The 22,995-nt window shown below is 40.9% G+C and overlaps 1 protein-coding gene across 9 annotated transcripts in view; it reads right to left on the reverse strand.

The window, feature by feature from the left end:
• Positions 1 to 22,995, reverse strand: part of SNX25 (sorting nexin 25) — a 111,621-nt gene that overhangs the window by 69,733 nt on the left and 18,893 nt on the right. For all 9 annotated transcript variants that reach the window (XR_008616049.1, XR_008616051.1, XR_008616050.1 and 6 more), the window contains exons 2-5: positions 14,707 to 14,791; positions 10,810 to 11,026; positions 6,168 to 6,340; positions 4,846 to 5,032 (exon numbers count right to left, since the gene is read on the reverse strand). Coding sequence is in view for 6 of the 9 variants with exons in the window: in XM_055080800.1 (XP_054936775.1) it covers positions 4,846 to 5,032; positions 6,168 to 6,340; positions 10,810 to 11,026; positions 14,707 to 14,791 (662 nt within the window). In the remaining 3 variants the exon portion in view is untranslated. The remainder of the gene's footprint in view (positions 1 to 4,845; positions 5,033 to 6,167; positions 6,341 to 10,809; positions 11,027 to 14,706; positions 14,792 to 22,995) is intronic.

Below are 22,995 nucleotides of genomic sequence, written 5' to 3' on the forward strand. Positions count from 1 at the left end.
TTTGTGACCACCTAGAGGGGTGGGATAGGGAGGGTGGGAGGGAGGGAGACGCAAGATGGAGGGGATATGGGGATATAAGTATACGTACAGCTGATTCACTTTGTTATACAGCACAAACTAACACAGCAATGTAAAGCAATTATACTCCAGTAAAGATGTTAAAACAAACAAACAAACAAAAACCCCACTAACTTAGTATACCTGAAGGACACATTTCTAGCTTTATAATCCTACTGTGAAAAGATCTCATGCTCGCTCAGAGAAAACAACAAACTACTGCAGAATTACAAATAGCACCTTTAAGGGTTTGTTGTTGTTGTTGTTTGTTTATTTTTAATGCACTCCAGCCTGGCAGAGCGGAATGACTATTTCCTTTAGAAAACATTCATCTAACTCCCAAATATGTATAAAATAAAAGTGGATGGTTTCACTTAGTCTAAATAAGACGCATTCCCTGGCTTATGCAGCCTACCCCAAAATTTTACTGAGAGCAATTTGAAGATAATGACCTAAAACCCTAATAAAGTCAGAGGGCAGAGGACTCTAACTGTACCAGAAAAACAACAGAATAGTTGAGACTATGATTGAAGAAAGCAGCTCCGTTCGTGCTATGTGGCTGATAGGCCTCATCAATGTGGGTTTTAGACAGCAGTCTGATAAAAAGCAATTCTTCCTGTCAATACGAGTGAGCAGAACTGACCCTTAAATAGAGGGCAATTTTTTTTAATCAGATGAACAGTAAGTAGCCAAGTAACAAGATAATTTATGCAGCATCACCTACTCTTTGAGCAAAAAGATCAATCTCTGCCATCACAGAGTTGTTCCTGGTAGCCTCTCTAGTGCAAGAAGCAGGGAGTAAAAATTAGTCCTCAGATCTGTGCCTCAGATACAACGAACAGGGACAACCACCCCAAGGATAAAAGATATACCAGTGCCACCTCAAAGAGAACTACCTAAAATGTCACAATAAAGCAACGCCCAAGGAATCGTCTCGTGGTCACAGGTCCAGGAAAGATGCCCCAGGACAATGCACTATTTACACAAGTATACAGAGAGCAGCTCTGGATGTGTGTCCCTATCATTGACAAAAGTGCCTTTCACAGTATTTTCTCCTAAGGTTCTTTGCCAAGCTTGTTGAGGAGACTATACATTCTTCCGGATTACGATCCCAGAGCTGATGCTGCCCCGCGCATTCGACTCTTGGAAGAAGTTCATGCCCCTCGTTACAAGAGAACTTTGCAGCCTGTCTAAAGGAAGTTATCAACGTACTTCCCAAGATTTACATGAGGAACTGAAAGCTTAGAGAGGGATGGAGGTCAGAAGAATAGGTCATTACATCCACTTAATTAAATCTGAAAATGGATTCTTTGTGCTTCTAATAGACAAGGCACTTTAAGAGTTTGATTGTCTAATCACCAAAGTACCTCCAAGTGTTCTCCCCATTGAAACCTAAAGTAAGGTGTTTCTAACAGTAGGGTGGAGGACACAAAAGAGAAGACAATATGTGGAAAAGGATTAATGCACTAAACGAACACCCCTTCCTGGTGTCTGTACTCCAACACTCCTTGTTGGTGGCAGGTATTTAGAGTGAGGGGGGGTGGTGAGAGGAAGAGGTTAGGAACCTGCAACACTTTATTTTAGTCTCCTTTATCAGCAGTCACTGATAGTACTGCTGAAGATGCTCAATGACCATTCAAAAGGCATTCTTCAAAGTGCCACAACCTAAATCTTCCACCAACTGATAAATGGAAAAACAAAATGTGGTATATTCACACAGCGGGGTAGTATTCAGCCAAAAGAACGGAGTACTGCTATATACTGCAACATGGATGAACCTCGAGAACGTGATGCCGAGTGAAAGAAGCCAGACACAAAAGGACACGTATTGTATGATTCCATTTCCATGAAATGTCCAGAATAGGCACATCTACTGAGACAGAAAGCACAGGAGTGGTTCCCAAGGGCTGGGGGGAGGAGAAGAATGGGAAATGACTGCTAATGGGTATAAGGTTTCTTTTTAGGGTGATGAAACTAGTCTGGAATTAGTGGGTACGGTTGCACGGCCTTTGAATACACTAAAAACCACGGAACTATCCACTTTAAAATTGTTAATTCTACGGCATGTGACTTATATCTCAATTTCTGAAAAAGCCATTCTTTAGTTCAGCTTTTCTACTGCCCCTTAAGTCTGCCAGCACTCAACAGAGGGCCTGCCTCCTGGGACCCCCCGTGGGCTACCCTTCAGTGTTGCCCTACTTACGAGATCGAGAGGAAGTGATGTCAAAAAAGATTTAAGTGCTTATACTGTTTTTGTTCCATCACATATGAGAGGGAAAAGGGGAAATGATTATGCAGCACTTCTAGTGTAATCTTCTGCCACACAGTGAGGGCAACCCATAACACTCCAACTGTGACAAAAGCAGGCTGTCCAATCATCCTGGGACAGGAGATACCATGCTTCTGTTTTTCTAAAAGGCAGTTCTTGCTGAGCTACTTATTTACCTACTCGATGACCAACTGCCAACATTAAGACATTCATAGTATTTCAAATAGTCTGGAGACTTTCACTAGTACATTTTAAAGAAGATAAACCATTAATTCTTACCAAGATCCACTCATCTTATAATACAGGAACTGTGCTCAGATACAAAATGACAGATGGTGCTAGAGTACCAATAGCTGATCATTCAAAATAATTAGTTCTGATCAAAAAATATCTTTTGGTGCCTTTCTGTTACACCATTAACTATGTCACCATGTGTGCAGTGCTGGAATCTTTTGTTTGGTTCAGAAAATAGAACACCCATCCACAAGCCTGGAAGAAGAATGAATACTGATTCACTTAAGTATCTGCCACTACTGATTCTAGATTGTTATCTTAAACTTCCTTGGAGTTTTCAAATGGTCCACGTCTGACCTTATTGTGGAGAGACTGTCTGGCAGAGGAAAATGCTTAGGAATTCAATGCACCCACAATTTATCAACATGAGGTATCACCTGCTCATAAACAGTCTTAGGAAGAAATTGTAATTCCACAGAGGGTGGTCATCACATTACCTTGGTCACACCACACACAGCACATCTGGGAACAATATTATAAAAGCACCAGGCAGAGGAATATTAGAGTATAAGTTTGAACAGCATCTCTAGAACCAGAGCTTGGTGTGTGTGTGCTGTTGTGTTGAGAATTTTAAGGTGACGAGGAGGCAACAAGGGTGTCTGACATTGTGGGCTCTTTCACTTTCTGTGGAATGACACTTTAAAAGGAGTCAGAGGAAGCCACAGTAAGGATGATCTTTGAGTAGATGTGACCTGCAAGCCTCAGCTAACAAAGTTGGAATATTGGCTCTTGGGTTCTCTATCAGCTCAAGTGTCCCAATTATGAAAAAGGAATTTCTAGATTCAGACATAAATAATCACAAGTCTATAATAAAAAGTACCATATAGCCTATTCAAGATTATGAATGGAAAGAGAAACATGATTAAAATATTCACAGACTATATCTCACAAGAATTAAATTACTTGTAAACAAAGTCATACAATCGAACCCATCATTATACATTTGTGGAACCTAGATTAAGATACAGTACAGTTTACGAGAACACAGAGGCATCCACAGTGTGTGCTTCTTAGAGGGTGTATTATTCAGATTAGAAAATGTAGCAGCATAACTCACTTTAATGTTGACCCTGGTTCAGGGGCAAATGTGGCAAGTTCAAAGCCCTCAAACAGTTCAAAGACCCAATTTCAGCCAATATTTTACTTTTCCGTCAGAGACTTACAAAAATTACCTATCAGAAGCAAAACTGACAGGCCAGAGTTTCCTTTCTTCCCATGCATGCTTGTTTGGGGACACTAAAACAGAAGGGTAACTAGAGAAACAGAAGCCTAGAAAATCCACAAACTACACAATACTATATAATCATCCTGTATAGGCATAACCTGTATTTTAAAAATTAAAAATAAACGCACACACTCACCCCTAAAAATATCTCAAGTACCGTAAAGGAGACTGAACTCCCCTATAAATTAGATTCCTGGGGTATATTTCAAACGTGTTTTCTCAAAACAATTAGTCAAGAACCCTTTATTCCCAAACCTGGGCCTCTGTATTTTCTAAGAAAAATGAAAATCAACACAAATGGTCTACATTGTAATTTTAAAAACACAGCATTGGGCTTCCCTGGTGGTGCAGTGGTTAAGAATCCACCTGCCAACGCAAGGGACATGGATTTGAGCCCTGGTCCGGGAAGATCCCACATGCTGCGGAGCCACTAAGCCCATGTGCCACAACTACTGAGCCTGCGCTCTAGAGCCAGCGAGCCACAACTACTGAGGCCCGTGCGCCACAACTACTGAAGCCCGCACACCTAGAGCCCGTGCTCCGCAACAAAAGAAGCCACCGCAAGAAGAAGCCTGTGCACCACAACGAAGAGTAGCCCCTGCTCGCCTCAACTAGAGAAAGCTTGCGCGCAGCAACGAAGACCCAACGCAGCCAGAAATAAATAAATAAATATATTTTTTTAAATTATCCTTTAAAAAAAAACCCCCAAAGAACAGTATTTCCTTCCACTGCTTTTCCAAGGTAAGCATCTGAGCAGCTACGCAGGTTCTCACAACTGAACAGCTTTCTATTATAACCTAATTATTTGAAAAACATGATACTCTGAACGAATTCCACTGCCAAGGGAGAAGCTGGATAAATTTTGCTGTTACTGATTAGTAAGTTTTATGGACTTCCTTTATTTCTGCTTCCCTGACAACACAATTTTTTTTTTTTTAACCTAACTAGGTAGAGGAGGATAATCAGTAGCACTGTCATGCTATAATTAAAGACCAAATACCTTAGTTGCTTCAAGAACTCAACATCAGAGTTGCTGTTAATAAGCTTGATGAACTCTTCATAGGAGGGAGCATAGGTGTAGGCTCTCTTGTGATGTTTATTCATCTGTTCTCTGTGCTCCAACCGGGCAAGCAATATCTGGTTAATGTAATCTGGGTTACTAAGTAACTCCACTACTGGCTTCAAGACTGCGGGACAGAGAAGAGAGCACCACTGAAAAGGGTATTCTTCTTTAAAGGAACTGCTTTCATGTTATATAATTGAAACTACATCTGGGAAGCATTTTAAAACTACCCAAATGGGCCACAGACACATACACACACACCCACACACACACCCCCACACACAGCTACCCATCCCTCTGGGTTTGCTACTAGTTATGGCTACAGCCAAGAGGTCATTTTAACAAATGAGTTACATGTAAAAGAATAATGAAAGAAAGCCATTTGGAACCCAAGTTGTTAACAAAGCTATCAAAATTAAGTACATTCATTTTTTTCCTTTGATTTCTTTTATAAGGCTCAATATGTTTTGTCTGCCAAAAGATGAAAGTTAACATTCTCCCAGCTGGTGAAACAGACCTTAGGGAAGAAGTTGTTAAAACAGTCAATGACACTATGACAGATTCATCCTACTAACTTTAGGTTAAAAAGTTCCCCTTTTCTCTGTGGTTGGCTATATCAGCTAATGGGTACAGCTGGCTAATCCTGAGATAATAAATGAGATATTAAATCACTGCATATCAAACACAACGTTATTTGTTTGAGATTCTGAGATAGGAAGAGTTTCTCTTAGATGATATTTTCTTCCATGTTTTCTTATCCTAGCTAAACATTTCGTTGGATACACTTTTTTTCTAATAACCACATTATTTTGTGGTACAGTTCCTCTTTTATTTATTCTAAGTTACATATAGGCACTGTCAATGAATACTGAAGCAAAGGTATTTTAAGCAAATGCATACTAGAGTTTGAGTATAGACAGTCTTTCATAAAGCACGTAACTGGCCTGGGTAACTCAAAATCTATCCCAAATGGATGCTGCACTGTGGTGGGCACAGGACTGGTTATCTATTATAAACAACAGAGTGGACTAAGCATTTGGTAATATGTTATATAAAACATCTGTTTATCACGTAGGGCCAAGTAATGCCTTCTTTGAGTGACATTTAAACCTGACCTTTTGAAAATACTTTAATTCCCGTATGTCCCACAGTATACAAGGTCTGCATAGGTGTCATATAAAGTGTTATCACATTCATAGGTAGCACGTTAGCTTGCACAAGTATCGCATTAGTAATATCAATTACTTATGAAAGTCTACCTTTTGCTGTGAGAATTTCTGCGAGCATTATGCGTAAGCTGAGAGACTGGACATCCTTTGAGGGGAGGAGACAAAACACCAGAACCCGAGAACACGTTTGTAGAAATCTTACTTCATCATCTGAGTTCCTCAAGAATGCATGCAACACAAAAGGCCTCGGCTGTTCTTCATGTCTGAAAAAAATAAATACATGAAGAGAAGGAAAGACGTTTCTAGAAACAGTTTGGTTATGTACCATTAGGTAAAAAAATATTTCAAATGGGCAACGCATCAGTTTTAATAACTATGTCCACTCTTTGACTATATCAACAGTCAATAATTTTCTCAACCACAGACTAATCTGGAAAAATGCAAATGCATGGCCTTTCGGGATTTCCAACCTTAAGTAGCATCAACCCTCATACACGACTCTCAAGTCACAGCAACAATCTAGAAAGGGGTGAGTAGCTCTTTAACTAGATTATTTTTAAGTCTCCTAGCTCTCTCCCTAAATGTGATCTATAGCTTCATTTTTGCAAAAAAAAAAAAAAAAATCTAACAAAGCATTAAACCAGGGTCACCAGATCCTGGCAGCATCCTTCTGTCCGTGTGGGTCTGCCACTCGTTGACTCCAACTCCTAGGACTTACCTCTGGGTTCTCATGCCTTGAGTGAGCAAAAGGACATTAAGCTTCAATACATTTCATAGGTGCAGTATTATTTCATCTTCCCACCTACATCTAGAAGTAGGTATCAACATCACCATTTTATAGATGAGAGTATTAAGGATCTGAATGATTACGTGAACAGTCCAAAGTCACAGAGGTAATAAATGGTAGAAATAACTCTCAAGTCCTGTTCTGTCTGACTCTCAAGTCCGGACTCTTTAACGCTACACCATAATCAGAGATTGTGAAAGTGAAAAGGAAAAAACTTTCAGAGATACAGAAGAAATGTATGTGAAAACAAGCATTATTTTGTGCCTTAAACTACATGCCTGTGCTTGACCAGTAAACAAAATGCACAGATTATAAAAAGGAGGCTGTGAAATTAAAGATGCCATTGATGTAATAGCATAAAAACAATCATTTTTAGGTTTTCCTGAAACATGCTGGAACAAGACAGATGGGGCAAAGGAAGAGGAAGCAGAGGCAAAAATTAAGCGTGATCTGGATTGGCTTAAAGCAGCCAACAGAACGTCAGCTGGGAAATAAATACAGGCTGACCGGAAAACTGCCTCACACAATTGCCTAACAGTCAACCAGAGGATGTGTTGCTTTTATGAATGCAATTTATTATTCTCTTGCCTGATAGTGGTCAACTCAATTGGGTGCTTCCTGGCTGCCACAGTCATTTTGCAGCCAGTGGAAACCTGTACACCAACGGTGATTTCCAGGGCAAGGGCACTGTTTACCTGGGGCAGGCAAGTACCAAGATAACCATCGAACCTAGGTTTCTGCCAGTCTCACTGTGTGATTTGTAGCAGGTGATGCACAATCAGATATTAGATCCCCAGCATTCACCTCCAGGGCACGATCATCTATATGCAAAACACCAGTGACCTACTGGCACTTTTTCAAATATCCATAATCTCAGAGAACAGTGGTAGATTTTTTTTTTTCCTTTAATAAGAATCATCAACTAGAAGCTTCTAGGCATAGCCTAAATCTACCCTTGGCACGAGAAGACTGGAATTCTACAGGAAAGGAGCTTCTAAAATGGAATCAGTTCTCTGTTTCTATTATTCTGATGCTTATTCATCACAATATCTTTATATTATCCACAAAAGCAGTAATTTCAGAAGCTGGTAAATAAATGTCCCACTGAAAAATATACTCTCATGTTGAAATCAGATAATCATAAAAACACTAAATTTCTCTAACCACTTGCTCTTCTCCCAAACCTAAATTCATCAGTCTTCTAACTGGAATAAAACAACGATCTGAAATACTGTCCTCTAGGGACTTCCCTGGTGGTCCAGTGGTTAAGACTCCACACTTCCAATGCAGGGCGGCGCAGGTTCCATCCCTGGCTGGGGGGCTAAGATCCCACATGACGAGCAGAGTGGCCAAAAAATAATAATAATAATAAAATACTGTCCTCTACTGAACCATAATTTAAATACTTTAAAATGAACTTCCACTGACTGAATTCAAACAAATCTTTGACAGTATCCACCAGGCGTATACCACAGCAAATCAGATTCTGAACACTCGGAAGCAGAAGCTAAGCTTTTGAGACTCCACGGAGGTAACCCAAGAGTCCTATTTCTCTGCTTTCCTTATAAGTTCACATACCCCCTTATTGGAAGTTACTTTCTCTAAAAATAATGGTTTTCAAAGGGTGGTCTATAGGCTCCTGTGTGTCCCCAAGGCACTTTCAGAGGATCTGTGAGGTCAAAACCATATGCATAGTAACACAAAACTTCCACGTGTCTTTTTCACTCTCACAAGTTGTAGTGGAGTTTTCCAGAGGCTACGTGATGTGTGGTGACATCATCACTCTGATGGTAAGTGGAAAATGTACTGTGTATTCCTACACTTAAAAAATGCCTTAGTTTAATATCTAATATGGTAAATATTGACAGATAGGATGAGTGGTGAGCTGGTAAATGTTCAACAACTGGCTCTCCAAGGGGGAGAAAAGCTCCGATTTGTAGCATTTGCCGATTTCAAGGTGTAAAGACCCACGCCGTGGCCAAGTACAAACTGACAAGGCGACCACCACTGACCTCAGAGCTGAGGGATGCGCACCGTCCGCTCCCGCGCCCAGCACCAGCCCTGGGACGCCACGGCTCTAACCCGCTTGAACAGAAGCTCTTCCAGGTCCCTGACAACTTTCATGAGTGAAGAGGGATTCTGAGGCCACGAAACCTGAAAACCATAGCTCTACAGTAATTTTTTCAAACCGTGGGTTGTGACCCACAAGGAACAAAATAAAATTTAGTCTCAAATGCCATTTTTTTTCAAATGGTAAAGAACAAAAAATATCAAAGTTTTCACAGGTACTGAGCATTATTTGATGAAACTGCATCACAATATAAAATGTATTCCTGGTTTTATTTTCTAAGTTTGCAAAAAAACACTGGGGGCAGCAAGCTGGAAAAGAACAGGCATATGGCGGCCCTGTGGATTCTGGCCACATGAACCTGAGCTGGGTGGACATGGGGAGAGAGGACAACTCATGGGAAGAGGCAGCACAGCCAAGGACAGAGATCTGCTGCTGCACGACCGACCGCCCTCGGCAGCCAGGCCCCAGAGCAAACTCACAGGCAGGACGGGGAGTACTTTCTGATAGAGCCGCAAGACAGGGCTTCTTAGAAGAAGGTGAGTTACCACCTGCCCCACAAGGATGCCTCTGCTTACTCATCCCCTTGAGTATTTTGCAAATACTCTTCTCTCGTCCCCGACAGTAGAGGCAGAGCAGTATCGATGAGAAGAGGCCACAGGAACTGCAGGGAGCCCGCTGTTACTCCAGCTGAATCAAGATCCAAACAGGCAGAAGGCCACTTATTGCAATAAGACTGCTTTTTACGTCCCAGTTAGAGGTGCTATGAGTCATCATGCTGTCACTCACACAAGAGTAAGACAAACATTTAAGATCCTATCAGCAAACGTAAGAGAATAAGAATTTGTTATGAGCACAGAAGGGCCTTGTTGAAGTCTTCTTCCACAGGCAGAGTCACCTCACAGGCACAAACCTTTCCCGTGTAACAGAACAAAAGGCTAACAAGCCTAAATATTAGCCATTTTCACATTGAAAGACCTTCTCTAATTACAGCCCACAGGCTCCAACACTGAGTTCCTTTCAAAAATCAATTTTCAGGATATTGTGATGCAACAGAGCTCTTAACACAGGACTCACACACACACACAAAAGTGAACTTCATTTAAACTTTCCTGAAATCTGAAAACTCACTGACACTCTTCAGAGTGTAAAGCACTATATACATATATATATATATATATTTTTTTTTTTTTTCTCAGTACCCGGGCCTCTCACTGTCGCGGCCTCTCCCGCTGCGGAGCACAGGCTCCAGACGCGCAGGCTCAGCGGCCATGGCTCACGGGCCCAGCACTCTTCAGAGTGTAAAGCACTATATACATATATATATATATATATATTTTTTTTTTTTTTTCTCAGTACCCGGGCCTCTCACTGTCGCGGCCTCTCCCGCTGCGGAGCACAGGCTCCAGACGCGCAGGCTCAGCGGCCAGGGCTCACGGGCCCAGCAGCTCCGCGGCATGTGGGATCTTCCCAAACCGGGGCACAAACCCGCGTCTCCTGCATCGGCAGGCAGACTCTCAACCACTGCGCCACCAGGGAAGCCCTAAAGCACTATATTTAAATGTTCTGTTTCTAGGTACCCTTAATACTGTCTCAATAAATTCATGATAGTGCTGCTGGCTCCATAAAATTCATTTCACTGTTTCAGTTATTTACAAAATCAAACAAGTCTATAAAGTGGTTTTCTATTAAAAAAATTTTTAAGTTTACTCTAACATTATAATTATCCCCCCCAATATGTCTACATTTCCAGCCAAGTGTCAGCAAGAGGATGAATATGCCAGAGTTTTGTCTTGACTTCAACCACTTTCTCAATAAGGAAAATATTTTACTGTGAATAAAGGTGAAGGGGAGGTTGTTCCCATTATAACAGTTACCTGGCGCTCGCCGCCTTCAGGTCACAGAAGTGAGTGAGTAAAGCTCTCACGACATCATTGCAGACAACTCTGACCACGTCCACGTGGCTCAGCCTGTGGCGGAGCTGTCTGGCAACTTCCCAGAAGTCCTCGGAAAGCAGGTGGTAGAGCTGCCCCTCGTCTCTGCTGAGGCTTCCATACCAGGACAGGATGTAGTCTCTGTAACTGTAGTCAAACACTACAAGGAAGAGACAAAGCAACGCATCAAACTTGGGTGAAAGCAGCAGACACCGAGACGGCTTTTCTACTGGAAGCTGGCCACCTGTTATTTAGTAATCACTGTTTAAAATATGTGGACCTTTTTTTTTTTTATGTGGACCATTTTTTTTAAGTATTTATTGAATTTGTTACAATATTGCTTCTGTTTTATGTTTTGGTTTTTTGGTCGAGAGGCATGGGGGATCTTAGCTCTCCGACCAGGGATCAAACCCACACCCCCTGGCACTGGAAGGCAAAGTCTTAACCGCTGGACCGCCAGGGAAAGTCCCTCACTGTTTAAAATTTAAAGAGAGTAGAAAACAAAACAAGGGAAGACATACTCTTTCCTGAAGCCTTTCAAAATGAGAGATTCTCACCTAACTAGAATTTTGGGGGTGTGGTGGCCATAGGTACTGGATTTTCTCAGATAGCCCAATCTTTAAATATTCTATCTTGGTACCAAACTCTCTGATTTTTTCTTTTTTAATTTTAAATTGCTCTAGACGGTACAAAGAGGACCAATGGGTGGAAATCACAAGGTAGTTGTTTTTTCTGTTCAACATAAGGAAGAACTGAATAAAAACATTAAAGCTATTCGAGAGGCTGCCGTATTAGATGACGAATGTTCCATCATAAGAAATTTTTAAACAAGCTGAGTATCTAATGGACAAGGATGACATGGAAAAATTACTTCCTGAGATGGTGGGCTGGATTACATGACCTCCAGGCTTTTATATCCTTTTATCCTCCTCTGGGCACCCCACTGCCAAGCAACAAGAGCATGATGACACACACCTTGCCAATAAAACACTGCTAATTTTTTCATGTGCAATTCTTTCTCTCGTACTCTTGTATCAAACAAAGTTTTCATGCCAAAGAATTTTTAGCTAGTAGCAAATAAATCTGCAAACCAAAACGTTTGGAAAAATAGAAGCATTTTTCCTTTCATTAAAATTTAATTTCAAATTAAAGCAGGAAATTAAGAGCAATTATAAGAGACTTAATCTCTAAAAATAAGATCTTTTCAGCATGCTAAAAGATTTATGTGAAGGGCATATTCACCTACATAATGTCTCACTACATTTGTTAACCACACTGCATACTCTAATTATTACACACCTAAAATACTCCTCTGATAATAGGTTTTGGTGAGAAATGGATAAAAATAAATACTGACAAAAATCTGTACTCAGTAATAGAGATATGTGTTAGCCACAGGCATCTCTTCCATCAATAGCTCACCAGCTTCCCTCTTCAAACTAAGTATCATAAAAATATAACAAATATAAAAAGTACAAAACAAAGCCATGATTCTAAGTATGTATTACCTAACTACATGCACTCACTTACACAAGTACACATATGAACAAAATGTTTTTAAATATACGTTTTAGGTCAATTCAAGGAGACAGAAGTTCGTGATCATAAAATCAGTTTATGGTCTTCATTAAGAAATAAGCATAAGTAATGTAACAAACCACAGTGAGAAGTGAAAGAACACTTATTCTCACTGCCAAGCAAAGAGATTTTCTTCTAAAGGCATGACAGCCAACAAAAATTCAGATGCTATTATCACTCAAATACATCTAATTTCTAGGACGGCTCTCAAAGAAATAAGCAGGTAAGGGGGAATCACTGAAGATTAGAGAATGGAATAATATGATTAGAACTTCAGCTTTAGTTAGATTATCTGAAAAGAGGATTTAGGGTAACAAAGTAGAGAATTACTAGAGGTGAAGAGACCAGTTAAAAAGCTACCATTTAGTCTAGAAAATGTGATGCTAGGTAAGTCTCTATCTATAAATGTTCAGAACAAGGAATGACTCAACCTAAGTAAATAGTATGAGAGAGAAGCTCAGAGAGAGCCATTTTCCACCTCTGCCTTCTCCCCAGGAAAACTCAGGGTGCAATCTTCCATGCCCAAGAGGTAGAGCCCCGCAGGTTGTAAATATCCATGACCTGAGTCTCTTGGCACAAAGAAACAGTCCTCATTCCACCAGGAACTGCCCCAACGATAATGATAAGAACAACAATTTCATTGATTATATAGATGGCCCTTTACGGTGTACAAAGTTTTCAAAAATGCAATTAATAATTACTCTCTGTGTGCAGAAGGGAAGTCACCTTCTGGGAATATTTTGAGGTTATTAGGTTATGTCACTGGTTGATCTATTCATTCATTCAACAAAAATGGACAGATATTTCATACCACTAGGTAAAGAGTCATGAATGAGGGACTTCCCTGGTGGCACAGTGGTTAAGAATCCACCTGCCAATGCAGGGGACATGGGTTCGAGCCCTGGTCCGGGAAGATCCCACATGTGCGGAGCAACTAAGCCCGTGCACCACAACTACTGAGTCTGCGCTCTACAGCCCGCGAGCCACAACTACTGAGTCCACGTGCTACAACTACTGAGCCCGCACGCCTAGAGCCCATGCTCCACAACAAGAGAAGCCACCACAATGAGAAGCCCACACACCGCAACGAAGAGTAGCCCCCGCTCACCGCAACTACAGAAAGCCCGCATGCAGCTACGAAGACCCAACGCAGCAAGAAAGAAAGAGGGGAAGGAGGGGAGGGGAGGGGAGGGGAGGGGAGGGAAAGGAGGAAGGAAGGAAGAGTGAGTCATGAACAAGATAAGTTGAGCCTATGGGGAGGGGGAAGTCACGCTCTTTGAGGTACTAGCTCTGCTTCCGCTGTGTCAGCATCTAATCCTTGGACAGTCTAAGTAGTCTGTCTACTTAGAGTAGTCCAAGTCTACTGAGCAAACAGCAGGTACGCAATAATTACTGAATTAAATTCTCTGGCCCACATTAGTGAGATAATTCAGGGGAGCCTAGTGAATATTAGGCTATAGATCTAGTGAGATTTAATAGTAAGTCAAAAAGATTTTTAAAACTCTATCTTCTGTCCGTTTTCTAGGAAATGTAACTTCAGGAGAAAACCTTTTAAGGGTGTCTGGTATAGCTGCCAGTTCTCTCCTAACTTCATATTTAACACCAAGTATTTTCATCTGAAAAACCTCAGACATTTTTTTCTGTACATATAACTGAAATTATCAGTTTTTAGAAATTTAATTTTTAAAATATCTTTTTAAACTTTGATCAAAATATATTATTCTCTTTTAAACTTTAATATTTGTAATTACACTTACTTGTCCCCATTTCTAGACATATAATATTGTACCCGCCACAGTCCCCTTTCCAATCATCCTTAATACAAGTTTCACGTGAATGTCCTTCATTCTTTTATAAGGTTGACTGATAACCCTTAATTTGGTTAACTGGTTTGTCCATGAGCGAGCCTGAGTGTATTTATCCCCAACACACCTTCTCTAGGTTATATCTAAAAGAAACAGTTTCCTGATACCTACTTTAGGTAACAGAGAGCAGATCCTTGCTTTGTACCCTGGAACTAGCTCCACTTAGCTGGCTAGTTTCATGTGACCTGCAAATTCCTACTTAATCAATGTTTAGATCTCATCCATTTAACTAAAACATGGATGTATTTATTAAGTCTTCAAGTAAAAATTCATGAAGAAAAAATTCAAATGCAACATGTAGACAAGGATAGATAAATTTGCTAGGAATTATTATTTTCCTTTTAGAACATAATGAATTGCTTCCCATGGTAATTATATATCCTAACTTAATCCTTACCTTCCTTCAGAGCTTTGTCCATGTTATGAGAAATGACTACCCTTCTAGACGGAACTGACTCGTGTGAGTTTCCATACACAGGACTCTGAAATGGAAGAAGAAAAGATGCATATTACTGAATGAATAAATCATACATAAAAATAAAACCAAAGGTATGAAAAACCATTTAAACAGGCATTAAAATATTGCTTAACAGATTATACAGTTCTTCTGGAAAAGTAAATAAATGCTTAAGGTTAAGAAATTTTTGAAAAAGAAGAATTAAGGAAGGATTTCCCTACCAGATATCAAAACAGTATGATATCAGTGTAGGAATAAACAAATCAACAGACTGGTGGAAAGTACAAAAACACCTATATATAGATACATATATATATATATATATATATATATATATATATATGAGAATTAAGAACATAATGAGAAAGAATTTGAAATCTGTGAGGAAAAGAGACTATTCAATAAGTGGTGTTGGGACAATTTGATATTCATGTGGCAAAAAAGATTAGAGTCTTATCCCACACTTCATATATAAATAACTCCAAAGTGATTAAAACGCTAAATATTTTTTTTAACTAAAAAAGCATTTAAAGGAAACAAGGGAGATGCTGTGTTTAACCCTGGGATGGAGAAGATTTCTCTAAAATAAGACACAAAATATAAGAGTTATAAGGAGAAAAAAATCCCTGATAAATATGACTATATAAAATATAAGATTCCTGTTTGACAAAAGACAACTATAAAATATAAATGACAATGTCTGCAACATGTATAACAAAGGACTATTATTTCCTATATACAGAGATCCTAAGACAAGAAAAATAACTCAAAAAAAACCAAGCAAAGAAATTGAAAGGGCAATCATAAACCATAAACACCAATCAATTCATGAAAAAAATATGCAAACTCCTTTTCAATTAGAGAAATGCAAATCAGAGCAATGAGATACCATCAGACTGCCAAAGCAGGGGCAAAGAGTCATCATATCTAATGTTGGCAAAGATATGTGGAAATGGTCATTTTCATACATTGTTGGGGGAAATGTCCATTTCTACAAGCTTTTAAGAAAACTGAGCCACGTGTCAAAATTTTAAATGCACTATCTTCACTCAGCAATTCCACTCCTAGGAATCTAGCCAGCATAAAATACCTCCACATTGCAAAAAAGTATATATACCAAGAATTTCACTGCTATATTGATTACAAGGGCAAAAAATTGGAAATAACCCAAGTGTATATCAATAGCCAGAGTTAAATTATGATATGCTCATATTTTACAATATAATACAACCCTTAAAAGGAATGAATTAGGGATACATATGCCTTCATGGAAAGTTTTCCATGATGGAAAATGTTTGGAAGCACATATGCTAAACTATTAAAAGTGGTTTCCTTTAACAGGCAGAGGCATAGGATTTTAACTTCTTCCTCCACATATGTCTGTGTAACAGTAAATTTTAAATTTTTAATTATAAAAAGATACTAGCTGGCAAAAACAAAAGACAAAAACAGAGAGAGGCAATGTACCAGATTTAAATCCCACTATCTGGCTAGTAAGACGACATTAAAGAGGAAAACTTTTAACTGATCACATACCAAAGTGATCAAAAGCATGTATAATGTAATTGGGCCACTTATTGGTTTCAGAGCATTAAAAAAAGCTACTAGTAGTGGAACGTAGAGTACTTCTTTAGGCATGGGAAATATTACAAGTGCTTTACTACCACCACCACAGTCACTCAGGAGATCTAAATGGCTCATGTTAGCATCACCTTCATCCAGTAAATGAGCATGAGGAAATCCCTTTGTTCTCGGGCAGGCCACCCCAACACAGCTGCAATCAACCCCATGGCCCTGGACCACCCGACCATGAGCAGAGAACTTCTAGTCCTTGGCTTAGTTTCACACTACCCATGGGTCAAATGCCAAAAGTATCATCCATTTTTGTGATCACTGTTATTAAAAAACAAAAGCCATAGTCTTTTTTAATAAATTTACTTATTTATTTATTTTTGGCTGTGTTGGGTCTTCGTTGCTGCACGCAGGCTTTCTCTAGTTGCGGCGAGCGGGGGCTACTCTTCGTTGCGGTGCGTGGGCTTCTCATTGCGGTGGCTTCTCTTGTTGCGGAGCACAGGCTCTAGGCACGTGGGCTTCAGTACTGGTGGCACATGGGCTCAGTAGTTGTGTCTCGCGGGCTCTAGAGCGCAGGCTCAGTAGTTGCGGGGCACGAGCTTAGTTGCTCCGCAGCATGTGGGATCTTCCCGGACCAGGGCTCCAACCTCTGTCCCCTGCACTGGCAGGCGGATTCTTAACCAGTGTACCACCAGGGAAGTCCCAAATGCCAAAGTCTTGAGATTCCTTAGCTGAAACACTTTTAAAAGCCTCAAGAATCCCTTCATGCTACAAATTAACAAATAACATTCAACACTTTCCCAAGGAATCATTTAAAAAAAAAAAAACCTTAATCATATATAATCCTATAGACAAAAGCCACTTTATTCCTAAAAGAAATATACTCTCATGCGTTTAAAACCATTTTCTAGTCTCTGAGTAGCTTGCTATAAAATTAAGGGGTCAGTACATTTTACGGCAATTTTTAAAATTTTAGTTCGTGAAAGAAAAAAATTGAAGAGATGAGAAGAATTTTTAAATTCTAGTGCTTTTTAGAACATCAGGCAGATATTTCAACAACTTATGAACTAGGGACAAAATTTTAATTGAGTTAATACTTTTAGAGCGCTATACTGATAAATAACTTTAATCACAACTGCTCAAGTCTTCGGCAGTCTGTTATAGCTTCCCGAATATAGGTATGGCAGTTTTCATGCACAGTACTAACCGGATGATGAAACCACAGCCAAACAACACTTAATTGAGAAGTTCCTGAACTGGGGTTCTTAAAATGGAAACTGTCTTTAAGGGCTGGGAGAGAAGCAGGTGTGAATATAACAGCACATGCATATCTAAGCATATTGTGAGCTCTTGTATCTATCGTTACAACTTCCTTCAAGACAGTTTCTTACTTTTTATCTTTTCTTTCTCTCTCTAGTTATGGCTTTACTAATTCTTGCCATCTGTCTGCATATTTCTTTTCTCTCTCTGCTTCAACTTAGATGTAATACCTACAATAAACATGTTTGTCACTACTCACTGTACCTGAATTAGGCCTTTACTCTCTAATTTAAAAAGCTTATATGAGAATAACGTTTTCTATGTTGGCTCTTTACCTGAAAGCGCTATTATTTTTTCCATCTCATTTTCCAAACTGGTTTTGGATTTCCCTGCACCCCATCCCCCAGGGGGTCACTGGCCCTTAATAGAAAGAAAAAAAAAAAGTTCTTCAGCCCTGTCCCATCCTCACAGCCTGATGGCGAGTCTGTAAGTAAGGAGAACAGGAAGATAAAAGAAAGCATCACTGGCCCAAAGTGACCGGGTAACCATGCACGGAAATTCCTTTTTTAAGGATTTAATATTTATGGAGCCAGAATCTCCTCATGACTAAACTACTACACGAGTGTAGATTAGTCACTACATACTCCTTTGCTTTCAGATCGCAGAGATGGAGTTCACTAATTAATCATTATCCCAAGGTGGAGAAAGAGAGAAAGGAGGGGAGGGACGGAAAGAAGGGGAGAAGGCGGCACTAAAACAGAGGCACATGTGCATTCCTGTGGCCCAGAGGGCAGTGGAGCAAAACCTGTCTTCATTCTCCTTCCACTTATAGGTTTGAGAAAAGGAACTCCACACGGCAGAGACTTCCCCAAAAGGTGTGTTAGAGCAAACGCTAAGCTCCCTCCCTGCACCGCGCAGGCCCCTCCCATTCCTCAGGGAAAGCCTGCCTCTTCCTGACAATCACTTTCCTAATGACGCTGGTTTGAGGAAAGGTGAGAGAAAAATGTGCGTCTTTCTCCCTCTGTCACAAAGGGTAAGTGACAGAAGTCTTCACTACTTGATCCAGAACTGAGGACTTCGAGTGCAGTCTGAGCAGTCCGCCCTCATCTGATGTTTGGCCTCCATATCCCAATACTAAGATAGATGGGAGTCTGGTGAACCAGAACCCCTGCCGTGTAAAAAATACACCGTATTTTTTACTTAATTAAAATAAATGAAACCCGTCTTCAATTTAAGATTTAAACCTAGCTTAGAACCAACTTGTCAAGACACTTTTAGGGCTTCCCTGGTGGTGCAGTGGTTGAGAATCTGCCGGCCAATGCAGGGGACACGGGTTCGAGCCCTGGTCTGGGAAGATCCCACATGCCGCGGAGCAACGGGGCCCGTGAGCCACAACTACTGAGCCTGCGCGTCTGGAGCCTGTGCTCCGCAACAAGAGAGGCCGCGATAGTGAGAGGCCCACGCGCCGCGATGAAGAGTGGCCCCCGCTTGCCACAACTAGAGAAAGCCCTCGCATTGAAACGAAGACCCAACACAGCCAAAAATTAACTAATTAATTAATTAATTTTAAAAAAAGATCACTTTTAATCACTCAGTGAGTTCCCTGGGGAGAGAAAGTGAGCAGCTTCAACATATAATTGCTCATTTTGAAAACGTTTTCCGGGCTTCCCTGGTGGAGTAGTGGTTAAGAATCAGCCTGCCAATGCAGGGAACACAGGTTCGAGCCCTGGTCCGGGAAGATTCCGCATGCGCGGAGCAACTAAGCCCGTGTGCCACAACTACTGAGCCTGCGCTCTAGAGCCCGCGGGCACAACTACTGAGCCTGTGAGCCACAACTACTGAATCCCACGTGCCTAGAGCCCGTGCTCCACAACAAGAGAAGCCCGCGCACCACCGCTCGCCACAAATAGAGAAAGCCCGCGCGCAGCAATGAAGACCCAACACAGCCAATAAATAAATAAATAAATAAATAAATAAAAACCAAAGACCCAATGCAGCCATAAATAAATAAATAAATAAATAAATTTATTAAAAAGAAGATGTTTTCCAAAGACAGGGCCAAACCTGAAAGCTCTTCTCTATGATTCTCAGCAACAAGGAATAGATGCCATATCAACAAACCCTTTCCTGTGTACATATCAGCTTTCTGTTTACTCCTGAATGTCAGCTATTAGTCTACAGCCATAATACACTCAAACTGTCTTTGTGTCAGAGTAAAGACACCCTCTCCTGAGGAAACAACATTCGGAGAGAATCCATGTGGAGAGACCTGGGTACTCTGACACCATTAGCAACTAGACAACCAGGAATGACCTGGAATCCAGCTGAGACATACACCTCATTTTCCATTGTTTACAAGGATGACATTGCTTACTGTGTTCCTTCCTGTGGGAGCAGAGATGGGGCTAGAACAGCCAGTCCATGACTGGTAATTCCTTTCATGCCTATTACCTGAGCTACTCAAATAAACAAGTGTTTCTCTCCTTTGCTATACACTTCTACAATAAAAAAAAAATTATTTATTTTGGTTTATTTTAAAAAGAAAAGCAATGGAAGGAGTGATGGGTATAATTTCCTGTAAAGCTACAGAAAGAGTGACTTATGTTAGGAAAACAAACACAAACCCCCAATCATCATTATCCACATGGAGTTGTCACGCGGCCGAGTCTTTCCAAGTATTTTCAGCATCTGACAGTCTACTGGGATCTCATGACTAATATTCTCATTCTTAAACTATGTTATTCTCAACACCATGGCTCCTTTCAAACCAACCATATTCTGCCTCCTCCTCAAAAAATAATTTAATCAAAACCAAAGAAACGAAGGACCCACACATATCCCTTCTGAGGAAGATAGGAAGGGACTGAGAAACTGGAAAGGCCACCTGGCTTGACTAAGACCCTGACGAAAGGCTGTGACATGAATGACAACAGTCATGTCAGAATGGAAGCTGAGTGGCCACCGTGAGGAGTTATGAGGGCTCCCAAGTCCAACAGGACTTCTTACTAATGGTAGGTCCTTGTTCCAGCCACTCCCTCTCTAGCTGAAGTGGGCTTATAACACCTGAGAGAATTAAAGAAAATAATATCAGGGGTCCAAAAAAGAAACAAGACAACAAAAGCCTGGCTAGGAAAATAAATGAGTTAAGGGGATTGCCAGGGGTCCCAATTCTTTTCAACAAAAAATGGAAATCAAGAATTTTATATCATATCTCCAAGTAATTCATTTTATTCCAAACACTGTGGGCTTACACTGTTTGGACTAAATCCTGAGCCACATTGGAACGCTGGGCGTCTAGTCTGTAATTGCTGGCTCACGGAAAACATTTAGCAGTATTCCTGGCACATATAGCAAAGTACAGCTATTATCACTAATAAAACTCAAAATGTTATCAACTTGCAACAAGTTGAGGCTAATCAGCTGGTTGGTTTAACAGCTGATTTCTTGGTTTTCTGAAGGTAAAGGTATAGTGGAAACGAAAGCAAGAGAGAAGGGCTGAAAGTTAAGTCACCAAAGTTAAGACACTACACGATAGGACATAGTGTTCCCGAAGCATTTTTGCTTTTGAGGCTGTAGTTTCCAGAGAGCAAAGTGTCCATTTCCTGGAAATGATCTATTGCTTATGTGCCTTTACACTGTGCCTTTACACTTTCTATCACTGGTGAAGTTTTTAAGTATTCAAACAAAACCTGGTTTGATCAGAATCAGTTTCCTGGATTGTGCTTTATAATGTTTAACCATGGAGTGGTTCAAGATGGCGGAGTAGAACGATGTGCACTCACTCCCTCTTGCGAGAGCACCAGAATCACAACTGCTGAACAGTCATCGACAGGAAGACACTGGAACTCAACAAAAAAGATACCCCACATCCAAAGACAAAGGAGAAGACCTAATGAGACGGTAGGAGGGGCGCAATCACAATAAAATCAAATCCCATAACCGCTGGGTGGGTGACTCACAAACTGGAGAACACTTACACCACAGAAGTCCACCCACTGGAGTGAAGGTTCTGAGCCCCACGTCAGGCTTCCCAATCTGGGGGATCTGGCAATAGGACGAGGAATTCCCAGAGAATCAGAGTTTGAAGGCTAGCGGGATTTGACTGCAGGGCTTCAACAGGACTGGGGGAAACAGAGACTCCGCTCTTGGAGGGCACACACAAAGTAGTGGGCGCATCGGGACCCAGAGGAAGGAGCAGTGACCCCAGGGGAGACTGAACCAGACCTACCTGCTAGTGGTGGAGGGGCTCCTGCAGAGGCGGGGGTGGCTGTGGCTCACCGTGGGGACAAGGACACTGGCAGCAGAAGTTCTGGGAGTACTCCTTGGCCTGAGCCCTCCCAGAGTCTGCCATTAGCCCCACCAAAGAGCCCACAGGCTCCAGTGCTGGGTCGCCTCAGGCCAAACAACCAACAGGGAGGGAAACTCAGCCCCACCCATCAGCAGACAAACAGATTAAAGTTTTACTGAGCTCTGCCCACCAGAGCAACACCCAGCTCTACCCACCACCAGTCCCTCCCATCAGGAAACTTGCACAAGCCTCTTAGATAGCCTCATCCAGCAGAGGGCAGACAGCAGAAGCAAGAAGAACTACAATCCTGCAGCCTGTGGAACGAAAACCACATTCATAGAAAGACAGACAAATTGAAAAGGCAGAGGACTATGAACCAGAGTGAAGGAACAAGATAAAACCCCAGAAAATCAACTAAACGATGTGGAGATAGGCAACCTTCCAGAAAAAGAATTCAGAATAATGACAGTGAAGATGATCCAGGATCTCAGAAAAAGAATGGAGGCAAAGATCGAGAAGATGCAAGAAATGTTTAACAAAGACCTAGAAGAATTAAAGAACAAACACCTAGAAGAATTAAAGAACGAACAAACAGAGATTAACAATGCAATAACTGAAATGAAAAATACACTAGAAGGACTCAATAGCAGAATAATTGAGGCAGAAGAATGGATAAGTGACCTGGAAGACAGAATGGTGGAAATCACTGCTGTGGAACAGAACAGAGAAAAAAGAATGAAAAGAAATGAAGACAGCCTAAGAGACCTCTGGGACAACATTAAACACACCAACATTCTCACTAGAGGGGTCCCAGAGGGAGAAGAGACAGCGAAAGGACCTGAGAAAATATTTGAAGAGATTATAGTCAAAAACTTCCCTAACATGGGAAAGAAAAGAGCCACCCAAGTCCGGGAAGTGCAGAGAGTCCCCGGCAGGATAAACCCAAGGAGAAATACACTGAGACATAGTTGTCAAATTGACAAAAATTAAAGACAAAGAAAAATTATTAAAAGTAACAAGGGAAAAATGACAACATACAAGGGAACTCCCATAAGGTTATCAGCTGAATCCTTAGCAGAAACTCTACAAGCCAGAAGGGAGTGGCATGA

The sequence above is a fragment of the Physeter macrocephalus genome, chromosome 20 (genome assembly GCF_002837175.3).
Source record: "Physeter macrocephalus isolate SW-GA chromosome 20, ASM283717v5, whole genome shotgun sequence".
Taxonomy (NCBI): domain Eukaryota; kingdom Metazoa; phylum Chordata; class Mammalia; order Artiodactyla; family Physeteridae; genus Physeter; species Physeter macrocephalus.